Source organism: Micrasema longulum, unplaced genomic scaffold, assembly GCF_059751315.1.
Source record: "Micrasema longulum isolate JH-2025_06_02 unplaced genomic scaffold, ASM5975131v1 h1tg000540l, whole genome shotgun sequence".
NCBI lineage: Eukaryota > Metazoa > Arthropoda > Insecta > Trichoptera > Brachycentridae > Micrasema > Micrasema longulum.
Genome location: NW_028277736.1, coordinates 30,079 through 54,519, shown reverse-complemented (window position 1 = coordinate 54,519; position 24,441 = coordinate 30,079). Strand labels below are relative to the sequence as shown.

Sequence of the window (24,441 nt, the reverse complement as noted above, 5' to 3'; positions counted from 1 at the left end):
CTTTACACCATTTACAACTAGATATTTACATAGGATTTTAAATACACGTTTATTGGGTGGGGACAGGAGAGTTAGAATATGAATAGGAATGGGATATTAATATCAGAGAGGTTGGATAGGAAATCAGGATAACAATCATTTATGGGGCATCCAAAAAAATATGGTTTAAAGCTTCCTCATCTAGCTGACATTCGCAAATGGCAGAGTCCCGGACATGGATTCTGAACAGGTGAGAACCATTGCAGCAGTGCCCAATGCGCATTCTGCATATGGAGGATGTCTCAAACTTGTTCAGAATCACTTTGGATAACCAAGGCTTTTCTGTTACATTTGGTGTAAATAATTCTTAAATTTTTCTTTGTTCACCGATGATGAAAGCGCCCGCCCGCTCTTTCTCGTTTTGTTTTTAAAGACCAGTGTCTTTCATTATTTATTTTTTCAATTTATTGCTTAAATAAGTAAACGTATTTATTACCAGGGAATCTTTATAAAACTAGTGAATAAAAAAATAAATACGGAGCGTCCTTTGGTTAGCATAGTTTCTATCTAACATGGCTCAGCCTGTTCCAAAATGGAGATTTTTTTATGTTTTAAAGTATAAGTGGTTCTGTACTAATATTACAATAACAAAAAAAACTACAAATACTTATTTATAAATGCATAGTTAATCAAATGTAAGAACTTAATAATCATTATTTTATAAATGTAAAGTACATTTATTTATAAGCTAAGAACGCGTACAAACATTAGTTTTGCATATTTACTACAAACTGTCTGGAACTTCTGTATCGTAAATCTTACACTTATTTTGAGTCTACGAAGGCTCTTATTCCTTTAATAGTTTAACTTCCCTTACTACACCTAGAAACATTTCTGATCTGTCTTTTCTTTTCAAAATTTTGATAAATTGTCTATACATCTACGAGTATGACAGTCTTTATCACTGAGAGCGATTTCAATTAATTGTTACGTAAAGTCAACACGATAGGTTTTTTTTTTAAATCCGTCTCCCAAAGAAAATTACGTTAAAAACTCATTCACTTATCGCAGCTGCTCTAAATTAAATTTACTTTGTCCCCATTTATATATTTTTTAATACTAAATTTTGAGACTTGAAAAAATATTAAAAACATTTGTCGGTGTCTCATTTATTTATGTGCGATTATGTTATTATCGTGAGAAAATTTCGAATTGGTAAACTATATTATAAAAATCCTTTTCTCCATTCTTCCGCTCCTGCAGTCTTTTGCCTAATTATTTTTTTTTTTTTGTTGTTTTTTTAAATAATTTTTTGCTTTTTTTCTCATTTTGTATTTTTCTCTTAATTGTGTAACATAGGGCTGTCAAAAGCCGGTCTACGGGCCATGACGTGATCTTGATCGACGTTGATCTACCGCAAATACGAAAATTTTCCTTTTACGCAATGTATTTTATAGAACATTATTTTATTTTCATGACATCCCAAGTGAATAAATGAAATATTTATTCATGTCACAAAAAATTTTCTGTCACCATTATTAGGGGAATCCCCGAACTGTGTATTTTTTTTCTCCGAACTAACGAATCTTGGCTTGAAAATGGGGTCGATGAGGGGCAGTATCTATCTCGGTGAAAGTGCATTTTCAACTATGAATTTTATAAAATCTAAATATGGGTCTTCACTGTCAGATAAGCCACCAAGTCATCAACTCATATTTATGTCGATTTGACGAAGATGAAAAACAAAAAATAATTTTAAATATGCGAGTAACTATTTGTAAAATATAAAAAATGCGCCAGATATTTTTGGTAAAGTACTGTATCGTACCGATCGGCGCGCCGCCATCGGCCAGGGTCAGCAGAGGTTCAAAGTACAAATGCTTATTTTGTTCATATTGCAGTTGTGTGTAAACATGTAAATGAACAAAACGTGTATTTGTAAGTTTTTTTCAGTCATAATTACGCGTGTATGGGCAAGCTTGTGGGCAGTGCTTTTCGTGAATATACGAATATGTTTATTTATTTTTGCACTACAACAGGCCAGGAGGCCCAATTACAGGGGTGAAGTATCACAGAAGACCCAGGCTTGAGAAAAATCACATTTTTGTGTTCTCACCGGGAATCAAACCCGGAACCTTTTGTGTGTGAGTCAAGCGTCTTGACCACTACACCATGGAGGTCGCCGTTACTAACATCTTGCGTTTTTTCTATTATTATTTAATAAAAGACTGTCAAAGATCAAATGTCAAATAAATAACCTCAAACGCCTCAAATCGATTTATTTCATTCAATCGAGAATATGGTCCACGTTTATTTTGTTAATAAAAAATTGAAATTCATGATAGTGACGGAAATATGTGTTAAACCATTTTAAGAAACAACGCGTTTTCTTGGTTATCTTTTATAGACCAAAAACTAATGTGACGAGTGGAGGAAACTGTTTGGTAAGATTTATTACTTATATTATTTTTTAAAAAAATTTTTTCTTCTGCCTGGGTAGGCTAGGGTTAGTTAAAAACTTTGTGCGTGCGACTGATTATTAGATAGGGTGGTATCATAACGACATGATAATAATTATTGCGGCAGCCCTGCAAACAATGAACTTGGCTACTATTTACTGTGGGAAATTCAGTGACCATAACCTACATTTACTATTCCAATAGAATATTTAACTGTTTGTGAATGTCCAATCAAAGAAAAGATTATTTTAATACACGATCTTATGTTATAATACAATGTTGAATTTCCTACTGCCATTATTTTTGTTGAAATTTCATTTTAATGATTAGATACAAAATGCACGTATTACATGCCAGACGTGACCCAGAAAATCTGGAGAAAATAATAATCACGGGCAGTGTGCCAGGACGGAGAAGCAAAGGCAGAGCTACAGCTCGCTGGATCGACCAGGTGAAAACAATGTCACGGGCGAGCCTGCCTTGAACTGAGGAGTGGGCGAATGGAATGGCTAGGGAAGTACTAATGATGACGACCCTCAGAACTGAAGAACGACCAAGAAGAAGAAGACCTAAACATTATTTATATTTTTGACCATTTTAAAGTTTTTTTACTTCAATACTATTTTTATTATCACTATTATTGTCTCTTTGTTCTAATTCTCAAGGCACTCTCTTAATACCCATCCACCATTCCTCTTTTTTCTCTAACTCATATAGTGTCCATGCGGCTCGACTGTGGAATCATCTCCCATCCACCATCAAAGATGTTACTACATTATCTCTAAATGTTATTAAATATTTGTTTATAACCACTTACCGACTTTTCTATGTCTACCGGTTTCGAGACGTACCCGTCTCTTCGTCAGGACACCAATTAAACCAACATGCAAGCCATTTAGTTAAAAGTTTTGACCACGAAGTTAATGCTTTAAATATTAATAATACATTATATCTGTTTAAATCACGTCTGAATCTACATTCTGAAACATCTCCTTTCTCTTCCTTAATCTCTCTTCCTTTCCTCTTTCCTCTTTCCTCTTTCCTCTTTCCTCTTTCCTCTTTCCTCTTTCCTCTTTCCTCTTTCCTCTTTCCTCTTTCCTCTTTCCTCTTTCCTCTTTCCTCTTTCCTCTTTCCTCTTTCCTCTTTCCTCTTTCCTCTTTCCTCTTTCCTCTTTCCTCTTTCCTCTTTCCTCTTTCCTCTTTCCTCTTTCCTCTTTCCTCTTTCCTCTTTCCTCTTTCCTCTTTCCTCTTTCCTCTTTCCTCTTTCCTCTTTCCTCTTTCCTCTTTCCTCTTTCCTCTTTCCTCTTTCCTCTTTCCTCTTTCCTCTTTCCTCTTTCCTCTTTCCTCTTTCCTCTTTCCTCTTTTCTCTTCCCTCTTTTTCCTTTTTTCTATTGAGTAAAAGTTTTGATTTAAGGTAATTTATAAACAAATACGTTTATTTCTATTTATATTTATATTTATATATATCTTTAGTTTTTAATCTTTATTTTCTATTGAATATGTTCTGTAACTTGAATTTAAAAAATCAAACTTTTATTTTATTGGTTGGTTGGAAGAAATTGCCATTTGGCAATAAGCCCGCCAATGTACAAATAACATTATGTACAAAAAGTTAAATAAATAAATATTATGCATTGGTCTTATTTTCTATTAATTTTAATGCCATGCTTTTATTATTTGGTATTCCCTAATATTTATTATTTTAAATCTCCAAGTACAAAGAATAAGTACTTTGGCGGACTTATTGTCAAAGACAATATCTTCCAGCCAACCAAAAAACAGACTGGTCAAAAGAAGAGTTAGTCAAAAAGTTGTACCTACTAAAAAACAGAATATCAAAACAGACACGTATGAAAAAACCTAATTAATAAAAAAAAAGCTATTTTTTCACAAAAAAACCATCACGCCGTTTCCTCATAAGGGTAGGCAGAGAGGATGGAACGCCACATCACTCTATATTTGCAAACAGATATCGTTTCCTCTACATTCATACATCTTCTCATGCACGCGCGCCGATTATTCCGACTTTTGACCTGTCCATCTTCAAGTATTTGCTAGATTTGGTCATGCCATGTCTTTCTAGGTCTTCCTCTTTTTCTTATCCATCAACATTCGCATTGTAAACATTCTTAGCCGTTCTTTCGCTGTATATTCGCTCTACATATCCAAACCAGCGCGGAGCACCTTTCTTGACTTTGTCGATGGTGCTTATCTCAGCCTTACATTTTGTACGGATCTCAACATTTGTGCATCTATCGTACATAGTTTTACCACACATTCGCCTGAGAGATTGAATTTCGACAGCATTCAGCCTACTTTCATCCCTGTTTTTCTGAGTCCATACTTTGCTCCCATTCATCAGGGTCGGAACCAGGACTGCATTGTGAATTTATCCATTAATAACTCCATGGGGAGATAAGGCTCGCACATATTAACTTAAATAAAAGTACATTATGAAATATATATATTTTTTATTATTATTCCATACACATATTATTTAGATAGAAATATAATTACAAAAATACGCTTTAGAAAAATATATCTTAAAATTAAGCTATAACATGAATTGGAAAAAATGCTGACAAAGACTAGAACGTCTGAGCGTGGGCCATTCCTTTTTTAATTATTAAATACTTTATAGCACATATATATGGTATGACATGACCATGAAAAGAATGTGGAATCAGGTATAGGATGAGGAATGTGGAATCAGGTAATGAATTCGGAAGGAGAGAGATGTTTCAGGCGTTTCTTGAAAGTGGCTAGAGCAGGCGCATTTTTTATATGAAGAGCTAGCTCATTCCAAAGTCTAGCATGTTGAACAGAAAAGGAATAGCTGAAAAATGATGTGCTATGTTGAGGAATGAAGAGTGTTTTCTCTCTTGAGAAGAGCGAAGCGAAAGACCATGATCAGAAAGTTTAATTAAATGTTTAGTAAGATGTTTTGGAGCGCATTGGTGGTGAAAAATATTGTAATGAACCCTATTGAGTTCGGAGCGAAGGGGTGATACATGGTCATACTTTTTAAAAATTTTAAATAAAGCGGATACTTTGATTCTGCAAACGTTTCAGATGATCTACGAGTTTCGTATTGGCGTCAATATATGTTTGTAACTATGCATAATTTCTATTCTATTACTTTTTTTGCAGTTTTTTTAACGTTTTTTTTGGATTGTTATTCTCAGTATTGTCATTCAACAATATGTGATTATTTATTTGAATTTAATAGGCGATCAATGAGAAAGTTCGGTGCTTCGGGAAATTGCATATAAAAAAGGGTTTTCGTACAGGCGGTAAAAATTAAATCATTTAATAATTAAAATGCATGAAAAAATTATAAAAATTAACTTCTAGAAAGTCGTAATATATTCATCTAATTCTACCAATGATAGAGTATTGTGATAGATTTCGGGTTTCTGGGAAGCCAACTCACCAATCAGGACTCATCGAAGAGAACTAGTGACGTCACGCGTGGAGTAATTAATAAAGAACAAAACTTCAAAAAATTGTAGCAATCATAATACGATGCATAAAAATAAATATATATATAAATGTTGGCGTAATTTCATAGTCTATTAACTAACAAAAATCATATGGCTTAGCACGGGCACAGCCCGAAAAGCCATAATGAGTTCGTGAATAATGTAAATTGTTAATTGACTTTTTAAATTAATTTTTAAAAATGTATTATCATTTTGAAATGTTTATCTTAAAAGTGGTCAAAACTAACACAAATTCGTTTTACACATTACAACAGAGCTGGAGATCATTATAGAGAAGGAAATATAAACATGGAATTTACATGGCTTGTGACCTGTCATTGGCTAGTTTAAGTGACCACTTTACACACTGTAACATTCACCGTTTTGTCTTAGTTTAAAAATCCACATTTCTCTCATTCTTCTGTCTGTTGATTTTAGTGTAGTTGAAAATTGAAACCTTTTTTTTTAATGTGGGTGACATTCATCTGGCTGAATTATTTCACCTACTAGGCAACGCCTGAAAAACATTTACAATAATTATACTTCTTCTTGAACCAGTTTTTGGTTTGATCAAAAACTAGTTTAACATATTATTTTATTTATAAACATGAAATTATCGTGCAATTCTCAAAATTAAACATTGTCTTTGCCTAAAGAAATGAGAAAATCATTAAAGAAATCTGTTTGATGCCTGCGTATAATATAAGCTATTAAATTAATAAAAATCAATTTTTCAACTTTCTTTTCTCTTTCTTGAACAATTTGCATATCAAATCTTCCACTGACAATATAGTTTCGATAGATTACTTTTCTTTTTTTTACATCAAGTATAATGAAAATGGCAGCTTTAAAAAATAACTGGAAGTGCGGATAGGAGTAGCAGGTGCCACATTGAATCTGTTGAAAAGTATAAAAGCTGTCTGGAGATTGGATATTTAAAACCAAATGCCGCCTATATAACGCATGAAAAACACCTATTCTTCTCTATGGATGCGAATCGTGGCACCTCAATAGGACCCATAACAGCAAAATACAGAGTTTTAAGAATAGGCGTCTCATCAGAATCTCGCGTGGGCGATGGTTTGACTTTGTAAGGAAAAAAGTAATCAGAGAACGGACGCAGCAAACCTCGTGGACAACTGCCACATCAAGCGGAGGCGCTTGCCTCCTGAGAGCCTTAACCACGATTGCCTATTTTACAATACATCAGGTTCTCGACGTCCTGGACGTCAACTGCTGACTGGTCGTCGGCAGTTCATGTCAGAACTACGGGACACGAACCTGACTTGGGATGATGCACAGGAGCTGACAGCCGACAGAGATTCCAGGAGAATCTTCGTGGACACCATATGATCTAACTAGGGAGCAGACATGGAATGATGACGATCATGAAAATTTAAACCTTCGAAATGAGTTATTTTTTTCACATTCACCATTAAGAGATTCTAAACAACTATCATTCTCAATAACTGTCATATGTCTGTATATGAGTTTGATTCGCAGTAATCTTGAGTATGCCTCATGCGTATGGAGTCCGCAATATCAAAACCATATAAATTCAATAGAATCTGTTCAAAATAAGTTCTTAAAGTACCTTTTGTATAAGTTCCGAATTTCTAACCCACGTTCAAATTCAAATTACGAGCAACTTCGAACTCTTTTTCATTTTAATTCTCTGATAAAACGTCGCGTTGTTTTTGATATAAAATTTCTGTATAAAATATTAAAGTACAAAGTAGATACTAACCTTCTAAATAAAATACAAATAAATGCGGGATTGAGAACACTCAGACATCGGGAAATATTTAAACTGCCTTTGTTTTCAAATAATGCTACATACCACACACCTATGGCCCGCATGTGTCGGGAATATAATATATATTGCCGAAAAAATAAAATTGTCATTTTTCATGATACTCTCTCAGCTTTTGCGAATAATCTATATGGAATAAATCTTATTCAATAAGTGCACACGTACAACTTATTTTTTATTGCAGTGTATCCTGTATAAACAAAAATACTAAAAATATGTATTACAACTTAACGTATAAATCTATTTTGTGTAATTCTATAATTGAAGATATATATGCATGTTAAATTATATCGACGAATGCTTTCAAATTGTATGTTTTTTAGTATGTATCTTTGTTGAATTACCTAATAAAATAAAATAAAATATGTTTCTTTTTTCGGTGATACCGTGTGTTGACTTTGACAGGTCATAAGCCCTGTAAATGCCGAGACTTCCATATTCCCTTCTCAAAAATGTTTTCCCTGTCTGTTGCAATAAGTTTAGATATCAGTATCAGTATTTATAGTATCCTCCTGCAATGGTAGCCGAAACGTCGGAACAAATCCAACATACATGGTATTACCCAAAAAATAAAAATATCGATAACAGCGACCGTGAAAACCTTCGCACCCATTTAACTATCATTCTGTGGATAACGATTTTTAAATATCATATTTTAAATAATTGTAAAAGTACGATTTTTTCTGCCAACAAAAATAATCAAGAGTGATATTGGTTTTCCTTTGCGGTACTAACAATGTCAACGACTTCTTACGGTACCTTCATTTGGTTTAAGTTTTCATCTACTTGCTGCCAAACTGAGTCTTTTTTTAGAACGAAACCATTTGTTCCGCTTTCGCACGTTGTAATACACATATTTAAGTGAAAAGAAAACGGGAAAGATATATTTTTGATTATACACTTGATTTATCCATACATTAAATCTTAAATCAGAAATTTTATTACGCATCACGGTTGGGCAAGCAAATTAAACATAACAAAAGATTTTAAACGCAATATTGTAGATTAAAAAAATAAATATTCCCCCACATAATATGTATATGAGAAAAAGATATTTATATATATATAATTCTTCTATACCTGGGATGTCACTGAACTCCTCCTTAACGGCTTAACAGATTTACGCGCGGTTTTCAGCGAAATGTAGATCTTTGCGCTGCGCATGTTCGTAGGTATTAAAATTTTCAATCGAATCTAAATAAAAAAAAGTTAAAAGCATAAATCTTTTTTTCATCGACCTTGATTATCGACCATCGGGCTGCGTTCAATTTGAATGCATATATATAAAAAAATGAAGGATACGGTTTTTTTTGTGTTTAAAAAAAGTTGGTTTTTGAACGTTTACAAACAATATTCCCCTTTTATGGATCCCAATCAAATTATTTCCTTACATTCCTTTTAATTTCTTCCGATTTATTTCTTTTTACTGGATTTTTGGTAATACTAAAATAATATTAACGACATCAATACGTTTTTAAAAATCACATTCATGAATAAAGTGCACCCCTGTTGGTGAGAAGAGCTGAGTTTGACATTTACAAAAATAATTTCAAATTTGTAAATAATTTATTTTTTGTTTTGGAATTCAACCATAAACAAGTACCTAGGTACCTACTTAAATTTAATATTTGAAATGAATTATAATTTTTACTATTGGAATTTAATCATAAACAAGTACCTACTTATCAATGAAAAGTCTTTTTCGAAGGTAATAGCAGGTAAGCCAACGTTTGGGCAGGACATCGTCTGTCGGGTCCGCTAGTATAATATAAAACATTGATTGAGTCCTCTTTACTAGAATATCCTGTTATGAGTAATACATACTTGTGCATAAGCGGTGTCCGTTTTTTCCAAATTCAAAAAAATTAACTAAAAGTAAAACAAAATGGTAAGGGTTATACGTAATTTGGAAGATAAATTTCTGCTCTAGAAGGTATTGTGTTTGCTTTTTTTCTTATTTTCAACATCCGCTCTTAGGTGAAACATACGGGCATCACCAGACACCTCCAGGAGACTTGTGTTTGCTTTTACTATAAGTCTTTTACGTTACATTTATTTTTTTTAGTTGATTACAAGTCTTCAAAATGAAATGTCAAGTAACGAACCTGAGTATTTTCGACACCCGTTTTATGCGCGTTCAATCAAGAGAATAAACCTGCCAAAGCTACTCGCGATATTGGCGCAGTGTACGATGAAGATACCATGAATTATTGACTAATTTGTTCTTAAATAACGAAGGAGGATACATTATTGACTATTTTCTGTATTTTTTTTGTTGTGTTCTCTTGTTATCTTCATTTGGAAAAAAACGGAGACAAAAAATTTCGGCTGTAAAAGATATTGTATTTGCTTTTAAGTTACATATACAAACGTTTACGTTACGGCAAAAGAAATTTACAACAAATTAATAAGTAATGTAATTCTCCTTCATTATTTTACATCGGTTTTAAAGATTTGTGAAGCGAAAAATGAGCATCCAGAGAATGCGCATCTTGAACAAATAACTATTAATATTTTACCGTTTTTGCTTGTATATGTAATTTTTAATACTATTGAAATGTTATTTGTGTTTTTTTATACTTTTTTTAGCTTGTATACATAATTTCAATACGTTTTTGATTTAAAAAAATAACCTGTATTGGGTGTGCGCATATTTTGTTAATTAAAAAAAATAATTTTATTTTGTACTAGTTCAGTTTGTTCATATATATACATGCATGTAATTTTTAAACTTTTTATATTTTTTAATTTTTCTTTCCCAGATTGCATAATGTAAACATCATTTTGAATTTATTTCCATGCCTAGTATTTTGTTTATTTTGTTATTTTTAAGTATTTTTCATACCCTTTTTAATTTGTAGTATATCATAATTTTAATTTTTCTGCTTTTGTAAATAATATTATAGTTTAAAATATAAAAACGTCTTTAAATAATTTTGTTATTTGTATGTCCCGAAATGAGTTTTTTTTTTAAAACTCCTTGAGAATATTGTATTTAATTATGTATAATATGTTTTCAATTTAATAAAAAAAAATAAAAAAAATAACTTAATTTGCTTTAAAGGTGTATATAAAACTATTTGAGTCTTATAGGAAAAATTACAAAAAAAACATTTCAATGTTAATCTAATCGACAATTCATAAAAATAAGTCCAATGTTGTGAATCCGTTGATTTTAACGTCCTACAAGACAATCGTTGATGAATATACGACATAATTTACGTCTGATATCTACCGGTGTCGGCTCATACGACGCAGCTTAGTATTCTGAAAATGTGGCATGTATAACTCAATTTCGGCTAAAATGACGCATCAGTTATTTAGCCTTTTTACCAACACGTCGCTAGTCGCTCTTTCATGTGCATGTTAAGTTCTCGTCCTACTAATTTCTTGCAAATGGACAATGTAAAGTAACTTACTATGCATGTGTGTAAGTATTAAGTACCACAGAACATGTTTACATGACTTGGACGCTAACTTATTCTAATGATACAATTATACATGAGTATGCACTTAGAAATGGGAACTCTAATCGACTAGCAGGTGGAAAAGAAATAAGCTTCTAAATGGAAAAGTTCAGTAATATTTCATTACTTTTTTAGTTTGTTAATCAACTATCAAATTAAGCAAAAATTCGATGAGTTCTGCTGGTTGGTGAGTAGGCTTCCCGGAAGCCGGAAACTAACCACAACACTCTGTCGCATTCTGAAGATATTGTGACGTAGTAAAAAGTAGTTTTATTATTATTTTTTTTTAATTTATTTTTTTCACAAGTTTTGAGATACTTCGCCGTACAATTAAATGCTCTATTTTTTACGTGAAAGCAAACATTTTTATGTCTAATTTTGCGTAGCACTGAACTTCATCATTAAAACATAATAAATTACCCGTCGTTAAATTACGAAGCCATCTTTGGCATGGGGATAAGAGCCCAGGGCCCCCAGCCTGATGAGGGCTTCGAAATTCTAAAAAGCCCCTTTCTAGAAGCCCCAACCTCTGTGTGCTTAAGAGCCCTGCATGGCCTAAGACGGCTCTGAGCAGGGAAATATCACATACTACAAATACCAATAAAAATATATTTAATGGATTTAGAATAATTGATTGTGTTTTCAAATACAATACCTATGAATATTGTGGAGAATTGTTTTCATATTTAACTTTAAAATTTTTTTTTTTTAATGTCACTAGAAAAACGCGACATATTTGGCATTGATAGTTGTAACGCCAAGATTCGTACGATGTTATAATAAAAAATTTGAACGGTCTAGAACAAAATTGAAAATTAACATGAATCGTTACGTACCATTTGGCCAATGCAATGACCGTTTTTGCGGGAATTCAAAATTAAAATTTTATTTTTTTTGACGACGGTATTTCATAGACCTTTATTACTTTAAAAAAGTGATATTTCCCTATTTTCTACTAAACTTATTTAAAAACATTGATGCCAGTTATTATTTTTAAAATAACTTTGGAATATTTAATTACTTGTATTAATTATTGAACTTAATGAAAAACAGTAATTAATACATTTTAAAAGGAAAGTGAAATTTCCTGTTTTGTTGTTCAAAACTACCTAGTCCGGGCATATTAATAATACTTTTTGTGTATCAAATAGAACCAAAACCTCAGACGAGTGTTTTTGACAAAGCTGACATGCAGAGCTTAAACCGTCGCAAATCGCATTTTGTCGTTTTCAAGTTTTTTATCGATTCGTAATCAGCATTTATTCAAATCAGTTTTCAATTATTCTAAATAAATTACCTACCTTTATAATGACGTATTTCCACCATTTTGTGCCACATTTAGTAGAATCAATTTAATTCCGATTTTCTCACGATCTACTTAAAATATGTTTCTGTGATTCTGTGCCTTTGTACATATTGTGTTTTGTCTAATCAGTTTTTTTTATGGCAAAACTCTCTGAGAATTAAAAAAAATAATAATAGCACGGCACTATTTTGAAAAAAACGGCGTTTTTAAATAATTAAATCGTATGATTTCCTTACTTTTTATCAGACTACAGCCTTAATTACAAGTCAATGGTCTTGCTATCAGGGCTGTTATTCCAAACGCTCTCGTGGCTGTTTTATATCGTGAATTTACATACAAAATACACAAGAAAAACTGTTTTCTCGTGCAAACGAGAGTGGTTCAGAATAGCACCCCAGATTATAATTTTCAGTCTTTGGCATTATCATAGTTAAATCACATATAAGTCACTGAGGTATAATTAAATAGAAGATGCTTCATAGAACTATAGGTTCAAATTATGTTGTAAAAATGAGCGTTGTCACTCCATGCCGCATCAACATTGCCATGCAAAACGTTGCTATACTCTACTCTGCTGAGTAAAAAAGACTAACTGTCTACTGCCTGTTCATTATTACAAGAATTCCCAAATAAGGAAACCAGCCACGTGATCGGCGTGATATCCGACGGAGAATAGCCTATTTCTCACATATCATCTTAATCTAAACGGCACGGTAAAATTATAGTGGATTGACATTTATTAGATTCGTTTGTAGATATTAAAACTTGAAAATATTTATATTTTTCGCTTTTTTTATAAAACTCCATAGTTGATGATTTTAATAAAACTATCAATAAAAAAGCTTTGGTTAATTAATTAAATTTAAAAAAACACTTTTGCGTTTTTATAATTTACCCAAATATTTCAATTTTATTGAACATTTTCAGTTAGTTGTAAACAACTCACTATTAGAAAATGAAAATCAAGTTGGAGTAGAGTGGGGTTTGTGCCTTTGGTCCGCGAGTCCGCAACACTAGCATTGGGACCAAAACCCTATTCAAATAATATAGTAAAACTTAACAAAAGAGATTTTAATGATCATATCTAGATTTTATCAAAATTATCATTTAAATTTAGCGAGTAGGTACTCTCAGGTAAAAATTCTGAAAAAGGAAATCGACTGAAAATTAGTCGGTCTCGTGGTGTATTGGTTATTGCGTTTGTTAGGTATTAAATAAGTTAATAATTGTAAAACAATAAATATCGATCCACCGTATTGTATTTTATCATGTCGTGTAGATTTTTGCCGTTGTGTAAAATGGGCCAATCATGCGATATCACGCAGTGGGCTCGTGGTTTGCACGTGCACAGTGGTCCAGTCTCCATGAATGTACTTAATGACAGTTTACTGTGGATTCAAGGCTGTATGTAGCGCCCTATTACGCTGCTTTATATTTACTGACCACTGTGCGTAAAATACTATTTCTCATCAAATAAAAGATCATTTCCGAAGCCTCATAATAAGTCCTAAATATATAATGTCATTATGTAAGTACCTATATTACAATAATTCATTTAGTTTATTTCTCTTTACAGTGGCAGGTGATTATATTAACAATATGCTCTTTGGCACATTGGACTCATCAAATCACTTCCCAGCAGTATGGCCAGCTCGTCAACAAACAACAGCTCTATGGCCAATTTGCTGGGAAGCAACCTTTAGTTGCTCAATACAGCAACCCCCAGCCACTATTAGGGCAATACAGCAACCAGAGTCCATTGCTAGCACAATATAGCAGCCAAAATCCGCTACTGGCTCAATATAGCAATCAACAAGCAATGCTCGCTCAGTACAAAAATCAGCAAAATCTGCTTGCACAGCACAATCAAAAGAAAATTCTCGCACAATACAGCAGCTCCCAGCCTTTGATTGCGCAATATAGCAACCCACAAAGTAGCAAACAGCAAATGGCATATATTGGACAGTTAAATAAGCAGCAATACTTACTTCAACAGCAGCAAATGGCAGCACATCAGCTAAGACCAAGATGGGCAGGACCTTATAAGCCATATTTTCCAACAACTGCACAAAATGGATTACCCCAAGCCTTTAGGTAACAGTTTTTTTATTTCTTTCCATACATACTGTACGGAAATCAGTAATTAAATATAATTGATAATCGGTAATAATTACAAATTTGGTTCTTATGTTAAAGTTCATATGTATTATAAATATAAAATCCTTATTTTTTCAGTACATAATAACAAACTAATAATTGTACAATAATGAAATTCAGTGTATTCATAAAATAAAAATATACATTATATTGTATAAACAGTAAACATTATTTGCCAGATTTGTTGAAAAAACATTATTTAAAAAAATACATCAATTTAATTACTTAGAAACTATTATATTTAATGTTTTCTTTGTGGAACTGGAACTATTACCCACTTTTCTTTATCGAATAATTTTATGTGTTATAAACTATTAAAAAATATGGTTGATTTTTATTATTTCAGGGCACAAAAACCCCTGATCAAGACCCAAAACTTATTTGCTCAAGGATTTTATAAATCACCACCAAAATTCTATCCAACTGCCTTGAAAGAAGGATATGGAATCCCACTACCTAGTTCTGCTTTGGCCAGTCAAGTATATCCTCAGTACGCCACGAGCTCTCAAAATGTCATAACGGGGCAACAGTCTTCGAAGCAATTATCTGCAGCACCCTACAAGTTTGTGTCAACACCACCGCAGAAAAAAAACGTTCCCGTTGCCACTCCAATGAAGAGTTTTTTCAATATTCCATTCCTGTCACAAAGCACTGTTTCTACCACTCATGGACCTTTCATACAATCTAGTGCATCGCCATCTATACCCAGTAATTACTTCGAACAATCGCAGAGTAATTATATCAACGATGCGTCACAAAACTACTTAACAGGACATGCAGTAGCACAGAGTAATCAATTTATAGCCCCTTCAACCAGCCCTCCAAGGACTATTGTTTATCCAGTGAGATCAGAAAGTGAAAGAGGTTTAAATTTCATTAGAAATTATTACCGATATTATCATAAACATGCAATTTTACTCTGAAATATGTCCTTAGATCAAATAAAAAATTAAGATTATTTTTAGGTCCAATTCACACAATTCCCGCACCAAACTTGAGTTTGGCAGATAAACCTATCATAGTGCCCAATAAAACATCATTTTTAAATAGCCATTTGTCATCATACATCAATAATGATAACAAGGTAGGTATATTTACAAAAATGTTACTATCAGTAGGTAGTAGCTTTGCTTAATTATTTATAATTGTCTGTTTTTAAAATAAGCACCTGCGTAAAATATATAAATGCAATTTTCATTATTTATTCTCAAGATAAAAAGGCCATTCTGTTCATTCATTCATTCAATCAAAATAATATAAAATAGTTTTATTAGCGAAAACATATTTCTCTTTGTGGTATGACCTTTTACACTTATTTGTTTATACATTTGTATAAACTTCTTTATTTAAAAGCTTTATTATCACATTAGTTAGTTTTTGTCAAGAGATCAGTTCCGAGAAAGCCTTTATAATATAAAATTCAAATGAAAAATATATTTTGTGTTTAATGTAGGTAGGTTCAAGGTTTTTTTACGAATTTTGTCTTAAGTTGTGGTAATTTCTTATGCCTATTTTGTAAAAATAACTTTAAAGCTCTATTTCTGCTGATTTGTGTTTCCGTCTGCTGGATAAAAATCAACTGAAGTGATGATATGTCAATCGGTTTCGAGGTTACTACCTTATCATGATTCCTGATGATGAGGTAGTAACTGCAAAATCCCTCAACGTATAGTTCAATGAAATTCATACACAAAAAAGGGATTTATAGCACACCAGAACGTGTCGATGGAGTGGCTGTATCTGCAAAAAAACAATGTAGAAATACCTCTATATATGTAACTTGGTACCATTTCTCATAATTTCTCTTTCGCACCCAGTGCTGCACAGCAAACGCAACATGTTTCGATTATCTATAACATGAAGGTAGGGTGATCAGTTTCCAGGTTTGATTCCCAGTAGAGTCAATGTAAAACATTTATTTCGAAGGTGATGCACTACAATATTTCACTTTCCAGACTGGCACCTGAAGCGCAAAACTACTTACCTGATTCATGTAACAGATTATCGAAATACGTTGCATTTAGTTTACCAATTTAGTGCCCTATGCTCTACTGGGTGCGGAATGGGGAACGATAATGATGAATTGAGTCCGACTTGTCCATTATTTGTCCATTTTAGTAATAAAAGGAAATGAGGCAGAATGTTGCCATTTTTATTTGTATCTGAAGATATTTGTTTTGGACATTCCTAGGTTTCATACCCATATTCGTATCAAGTAACTGAAGAAACGAAAGATAAAATTTATAAGAATCCTTATACTGGAGAAAGTAAGCTGTATGCACCGGATCCACTGAGTTCACAACAAACAAAGCCGATTTCTTCTTCGAACTACTTCTCTACTGTGAGCAAACAAACATATCCTCAGGACACAGCCTTTAAAGTACAGGTAAATGAAATAAAAATAAAAAAAACTTCCAATGATTGTGAGGAAAACATTCAATGCTGTTTTCATACAATTTTTTTAAGTTACTAATTTCATGGTTTACCTTTTCGTTCTTATTCTCAAAAAACCCTTTTAATTTCTTAGTAGTGTCCATGCCGCTCAAATTTGGAATTATCTTCCACCTACTATGAAAGATGTTTCTACCTTATCTTTGTATAAATCACGCCTGAAGAAACATCTCCTTTCTCTTCCTTAATCTCTCCTCTTTTCCTTTCTCTTTATTACGTTTTTCCCATCGAAGACTAGTATCGATGTTAATTAATTTATAATATGCTGTTTTTGGTAGTTCTACTTTTGCATCAACTTTTTTTCTCGCATAAGTTTTGAAACAATTTTTTTTTGAATTACACATTTTATTTTATTTGTGGGTTAGAAGAAATTGTCATTATTTGGCAATAGCTCCACCAATGTACAAATATGAGTGTATGAAAATGAGTTAATATTATTCAACTTAGTAGATTGATTAATTTGATTTTAATTTATTCGTTTATTTGAATCTTCAAGTACAACATATAAATACTATGGCGGACTTATTGCTAAAATTGATATCTTCCATCCAAACAAAAAACAAAATGGTCCAAAGAAGTGTTAGTCAAAAATTTGTATTTAAAAAACATATATTTCAAAGAACTCTTAATCACCATAAAAGTTTGTCAAATTTCATATCCGGGGCATGTGGATTTTGCTATTTCAGTGTGTGTATTTTTTTACTGATATATTTCCTAAAACTGGTTGCTGTAAAATAAATAATATTTATGTTACTCTCTCCATATTGTTATGATTTATAAATGTTTAGGTTGATATAATGAACACCCCAAAAAAAAGGAATTTTATATTCAGCGCATATTTTCAGTCAGTGACTCCTTCTCTATCATCACACGAACTCTATAACCTGCTGAACGGAGGACCGTCTCAACAACAATTAGCAGATACATACAACTTCCCATTACTGCAGCAACCCCAACTACAGCAACACTTCATGCAGCAAACAATTGACGCCTCCTCTCAACTCCAGGTGAGTGAAATAAATGGAAAAAGATTAAAAAATACATATAATTTTAAAATAAATATTTTTCTTCTTATGGTTTACCCAAGTTAATTTTGACGGTCAATTTCCTTCAATTTTTGAGAGCCACTTCAATGATTTGTAAATAACTCACTATCAGAAAATCTGTATCAAGTTGTGATAGAGTGGAGTTTGAACCTCGAACCTTTGAGGGACCATAACCTTATTGACCCTGAGATCAAAATTGTTTTAGAATATATTTGTATTTAAATACCATTTTTGCGAATGGTGATAAGATTGAGTCTAGATGAATATCTATTTTTCTAAATAATTTGTGTAAAATCAGTTGGATAAATTTAATATGTTGATCGGTTTCAGAACACGATTGTTCCTTTACCTAGTCCTGAAAATAAACTAACACCAAATATTTACAATCTTACCATATAATAAGTAAATATGTATTTTAATACATTTGATAACATGTTGTGTTTAATGTGTTTTGTTTAGGCTACAGATTCTCGGAAAAGGAATAAGCAATAGGAAGTGGGTAGTGGATTGAAAGACATTTATAATTATTAAGCATGTTTAGTAAAGGACTGTTATTTGAATTTCTGGTCATTGATTACGGGAAGCTAAGTATTAAGCAATTAAGCTATTATTAAGCTATTATTAAGCTCTTTAACCTATGTTTAGAGGAGAAATACACTCCCCCTGATTGGAGGAGAGCTGTTGTTATGCCTCTATACAAGGGAAAAGGCTCTAGGGTGGACTGCGGAAACTATAGAGCTATCAGCCTTTTGAGCGCTGTTGGAAAGATTTATGGCAGAATACTGATTGAGAGAGTAAGAAAAGTGACTAAAGATAGAGTTTGGGATATACAAAGTGGATTTATGAATGGAAGAGGATGTATGGATCAAATATTTGCTCTGCGAAATATGACAGAAAAGTTCCTGGCTAAACATCAGAAACTTTTCTGCGCATTTGTCGATCTGCAAAAGGCATTTGATAGAGTTGACAGAGAGAAATTGTGGAAGGTTTTATCGGAGTATGGAGTAAATGGTAACCTGACAAGGGCTATTGCGTCACTGTATAAGGACAGCACAGCATGTGTGAAGGTGAATGGGTCATTCACATCGTGGTTTAATATTCCGAAAGAAGTCAAACAGGGATGTGTAATGTCACCATGGTTGTTCAACATATACATCGATAACTGTATGAAAGAACTGAAAGATTTAAGAATGGGAGCAAAAATGAATGGTATAACTGTTAACTGTCTTCTGTATGCGGATGATGCCGTGCTTCTTGCTAGCAGCAAAAAAGACCTTCAATTCTTAGTAACAAAAGTCTACGAGGTATGCAAGAAAAGCGATTTGCTTATGAATGTTGATAAATCGAAAGTGATGGTTTTTGAAAGGGATGAAAATATAACTAAATGTGAGATCAGCGTGAACGGAGATATTCTGAATCAGGTAGAAGAATTTGTGTACCTGGGAAGTATGTTTACTAGGGACGGAAAGGCCGATAAAGATATTGAAAGGAGGGTGAGTGCCGGGAACAGGGTGAACGGTGCACTAAAATCTACTTTGGCAAACAAATGTTTATCGCAGGAGGCTAAACTAGCAGTTCACAACGGAGTTCTAGTTCCAACTCTAATGTATGGGAGCGAAGTATGGAATTGGAAAAATAATGATGAAAGTAGGTTGAATGCTGTCGAAATGCGATCCCTCAGGCGAATGTGTGGTAAAACGATGTATGATAGGTGCACAAATGTCGAGATCCGTGAAGTGTGTAAGGCTGAGACATGCATTATTGACAGAATTAAGAAAGGGGTGCTGCGTTGGTTTGGACATGTAGAGCGAATGGACCGCGAAAGAATGACCAAAAGGATCTACGATGCAAATGTTGATGGATGCAGAAAACGAGGAAGACTGATAAAGACATGGCACGATCAAGTCCATCAAATACTTGAAGATGGACATGTTAAAAGTAGGAATAATCGGCGTGCGTGCATAAGAAGATGTATGAATGTAGAGGAAGCGAGGTCTGTATGCCAAGATAGAGTGTTATGGCGTTCTATCCTCTCTGCCTACCCCTACGGAGAAACGGCGTGATGGTTTGTTGATGTTGTTGTTGTTGATTACGGGAAGATTATTAACCAGTCAGCGTATTAAATTTATTGAAGTGATTAAATTTAATAATCAGTTATATTATTTAACATGGAAAATCACAAAATTAGTGTTTCAAATATTAACTTTATTGTATATCTTTTGTTTTAAAATTTCAAAGACCGGAAAACTGATACCAGATAATGCCAACATAATAATTTATAATTTTATTAACTATATTAACAATGTAAGCAGCTTCAAGGGAGACTCCATCCTTTATTTTCGACATCAACCCATGTAACTTTTTTTTCAATTCACATTTCAGCCATTCAAAGCAATAGTTCAACCAACGTACGGAGAGCCCACAAATGCTCAACAAAATGTTCTTTTCAAACCAGACCCAAAGTATTTAGAAAAAATACAAGAACAGTTTTTAAAACCATATACCGGCTTCCAACCAAATTTCCAAACATTCAACTATGTAGAACCGAGTTCTACAAAGGGCGTAAGTTCTCTTCAAACTGAATTATTAAAAGCCAACATCGATAGTATTATAAATCAGGAATCAAATGATAACCATTTTAATTATGTGAGAAATACTCAAGAAGGGAGTGCTTCGGAAAACAGTATAACAATTAGTAAAGAAAAGTTAAAGAATACAACTGCAATGGGAAAAGATTTAGGATCATTTAATATGCAAACAAGTGTCAATTTCAATCCTTCTAACGAACAAAATCACAAAGGATTTGCAGAAAGTAGTCCATTAACTGCGTCTTACTTCACACAAGTCAGTGATCCAGACAGTGGTTCAGTTTCAACCAATTACTATTCACCTCTCACGAATAACGAAGTCGCCAACATTCTACTCGCTGTCCAAAATGCCAACAATCTGACGTCAAACGAGGCTCAAGAAAAAAAAACAACCGCGGAGTTTTCTCCCGACCTTCAGTCATATTTCGCTCAGAATTCCATCCCAAGAAACAGTCAATACACCATCAGTGATTCTGGGTTCGCACCGATAAACGGCTATCCAAATGTTAAAGTAGAGGACTCTAAAGCGTATGATAGTGAATCACCATTGAGAATTTATATCCCAGAACAGTATGACGATATTGAAACCCAACCATCGCAAAATATTCATATGTCGGCTTCACTTAATGCCGATCAAAAAAATACCGAACTCTTTAGAATTTACGGAGACAACGATAACCAGGATTATGAGGAATATGCACAAGTAAGCCCTTTTTATGCACATTTAAAATCCTAGTTACGTTAAATGTTTTATAATTAAACCCAAGACAGAAATTTTCTTTTTAATCTACCCATATAAAAATATTTATGTTATTATCACCTGACTTGAAAAACAGGAAGTGAAGTTTTCATCATCATTTCCGCACCTAATGATGCATGGGGCACTGCATTGGTACACCAATCGCAGCGTATCTTGATCATTTTTGTTACGTGAAGGAAAGATGATCAGTCTTACGCTTCAGGTACCAGTCCAGGGACTATGAAATATTCTAGTGTGAAAACACCCATTTAAATAAATATTTCTCATCAACCATGTCAGGAATCGAACCCGAGACCTCTTGCATGGCAGGCTAACGCGCTGACCATCACACCACGAGGCCGAAGTTTTAGTAATAATAAATCATTAATGGTTTTAAAATACCTAATATTAAATACTATAATAAGATAAGAGATTGGTGTAGTTTTGAACTTGTCTGAGTCTGGGCAAAGAATACAGATCGGTGTGTGAAATAAAACCAGAACCCTGGACGAGTGTTTTTACTCGATAGCTGCTCTCAAGTTAAAATACTAAAAAAGTGTACTGTAGCGGTTGGCGCGTTCACCTACCTACCTTTAGGTCCCAGGTTTGATTCCTGAGAAAGTTGGCATAAAATACTTGTTTTAAGGTGGTTTTACAATAAACTATTTCATTGTCCCTGAAGCGGAAGACTGATCAACCTGTAACAGATGATCGAGATACGCTGCATTTGATTAAGAATGCTGTGTCCCATGCATCATCGGGTGCAAATAAAAGTTTAATGGTGATGTGGTTGATATTTATTAGTCTCAAATCTAGTGCATTGTGGTTTAAAACTGATGGAAATTTATTATAAAATAATTATTGGTTTGTCGTTACTTTCAATAATTCCTCTCAACATTTGAACAAATTGTTCGAGACATTTTTTTAAGACTGTGTTTTATTTGTAGATGCAGAAATTAGAGTTGGAAAGAAATTCAAACCTCACAGAGCCTGAACTACACCTTGCAACAGAAAAGCAAAGGGAATCTAATACCGATGATGTAATTGTTGTGGTACAAAAAAACGAAACCAATCCCACTCTCGACATCCTGACGAAAGATTGGAAGACAAGTATAGTCATCAAACCAACAGAGAAAAATACATCTGCAGTACAGAATCAGGTCTCTGAATATGGAAGCAGAATAAGGCCAAAAAATGAAGAATAAAAAATATTACGCTTGAAGAACGTGCTAATTTAAGTTTTTTGTATAATTTCATTTAGTCATATTATTAGTATTTGGTAAGAAGGGTGAATAATAATTTACAATATTGTCGCTTTGCTAATATCGCATAAGTCATTTTCGTTCTTTTTACAGGACGACGAAAAACTGCTTATCGTTTATTTAAGTTCAATACCGCGGAAGAACCATTTGTCAAAATGTTTAAGAGGGACGAAAACTTCAATTTCATAACAAAAAATCAATTTTAATGAAGTTTATTTTAAGTTGTTGATTTATTTTAGATAATTTATTTTTGTATCGTACGCGTCTATACGAAGTTGCTTGTGGCAGTTTAACTGGCAGTTACATATGGCATGTTGGCTGTATTGCCTTTATGCAAATCAAGTACGGCTCATCGCTTTCGCCTCTTTAATGCGAAGGATTCATTCGCGATATTGAATTCAATCTAATGGAAGCAGTCTGATGGTCAATTTCGAAATTCAAATATACCAATCAATGCGGCTTGTCCCACTCAATTGAAAATACCAAAAAAACATACTTAATTTTTTTTGGTTCATACTTATGTTATTTTATTGAAAGCTAACTCAATTACACCATTATTTTTTTAAAATGAAATATTTATCTGTAAAGTGTCACCTTTTAAAAACTCTTAAGCCTGATTCCTCTTCAATTCAATACACTAAACAGTTTTTTCATCATCCTGAAAAAATAACAAAACTGACTTATGCGGTGTTGTTAGCTAAGTTATGATTTTTTTTACCTGCTATGAATAATTACTTTATTTTTTCTGTGTCCGGGCGGTCGAATAATAAAGTCCTAAGTGTGAGGACGCGTGCTTTCGACTCAATGCCTACTATAAGATAAAAAAATAAATCAAGTGGAGAAAAGTACACCTCGTAGCGTAGTGGTTGGCGCATTCGCTTACCGTGCTTGAGGTCCCAGGTTCAATTCCTAGCAGGAGGGATGTGAAATATTGATTATAAAGGTTGTTCTATACTGGGATGTTTCATATTTACTGGACTGGCACCTTTAGCATAAGACTGATCACCTTACCTTATATGTAACAAAAATGATAAATGTTGCAATTGGAGTACCAATTCAGTGCCCTATGCATTAATAGTTGCTGATAGAGAAATCGTGATGGTGAATAATTATTAGACTTTTTGAACGTAGAAATTTAGTACTAAGCCTTATAATAGATTTGAAAGACAACTAATGGACCCTTCTTATAAAACTCTGACAATATGACATTATATTATTTATATGATTTGTAATATAAGTTCTTGTCATTCTTTTGTAAATATTTCAAGCTTCTATAATTATTTATAATAAAGGTTTAATAATGTAAAATAAATATGTATTATTTATTAGATTAAAAATCTTATTAAAATCATTTAACCTTTCTGAGTACCAGGAATGGAGCTAAAACGCTATAAATATGACTAAAAAAGTCATGACGATTGTCAGTATTAGTAAAACTGTTTCATACTATTTAAAGTTTTTGGCAAAATTCATACATTTTTTCATAAAATGCCGTTTGCGAGGATGCTATATGGTATCATGATGCTCTCTGTCCATGTTGAACAACACTGATCGAAAATCACGTTACGCAATAGCTCGAAGGTACACGAGTTGGGAGCGGGAGTGCATGTATAATGTAAAGCAAGGAACACATTTTTTTGTGGTCAAGGCGGGAAATTTGCAAAAAAAAACAATCAAAGTAAACATTATGTAT

General features: G+C 33.0%; 1 protein-coding gene and 1 long non-coding RNA gene across 2 annotated transcripts in view; one reads left to right on the top strand and one right to left on the bottom strand.

Moving 5' to 3' along the window:
• Positions 1-24,060, top strand: part of LOC148280786 (uncharacterized) — a 42,772-nt gene extending 18,712 nt beyond the window's left edge. Inside the window, exons 2-8 of the mRNA XM_088227788.1 lie at positions 14,082-14,599; positions 15,009-15,526; positions 15,628-15,746; positions 16,854-17,048; positions 17,959-18,120; positions 20,542-21,450; positions 22,434-24,060. Of these exons, the coding sequence (XP_088083914.1) occupies positions 14,082-14,599; positions 15,009-15,526; positions 15,628-15,746; positions 16,854-17,048; positions 17,959-18,120; positions 20,542-21,450; positions 22,434-22,691 (2,679 nt within the window). The 3' untranslated portion in view covers positions 22,692-24,060. The remainder of the gene's footprint in view (positions 1-14,081; positions 14,600-15,008; positions 15,527-15,627; positions 15,747-16,853; positions 17,049-17,958; positions 18,121-20,541; positions 21,451-22,433) is intronic.
• Positions 18,156-21,350, bottom strand: LOC148280787 (uncharacterized). Its single transcript, XR_015822510.1, has 2 exons — positions 20,268-21,350; positions 18,156-18,774 (listed from the first exon to the last, which is right to left on the bottom strand). It is a non-coding gene; the product is annotated as an uncharacterized LOC148280787 (long non-coding RNA).
• Positions 24,061-24,441: the final 381 nt, after the last annotated feature.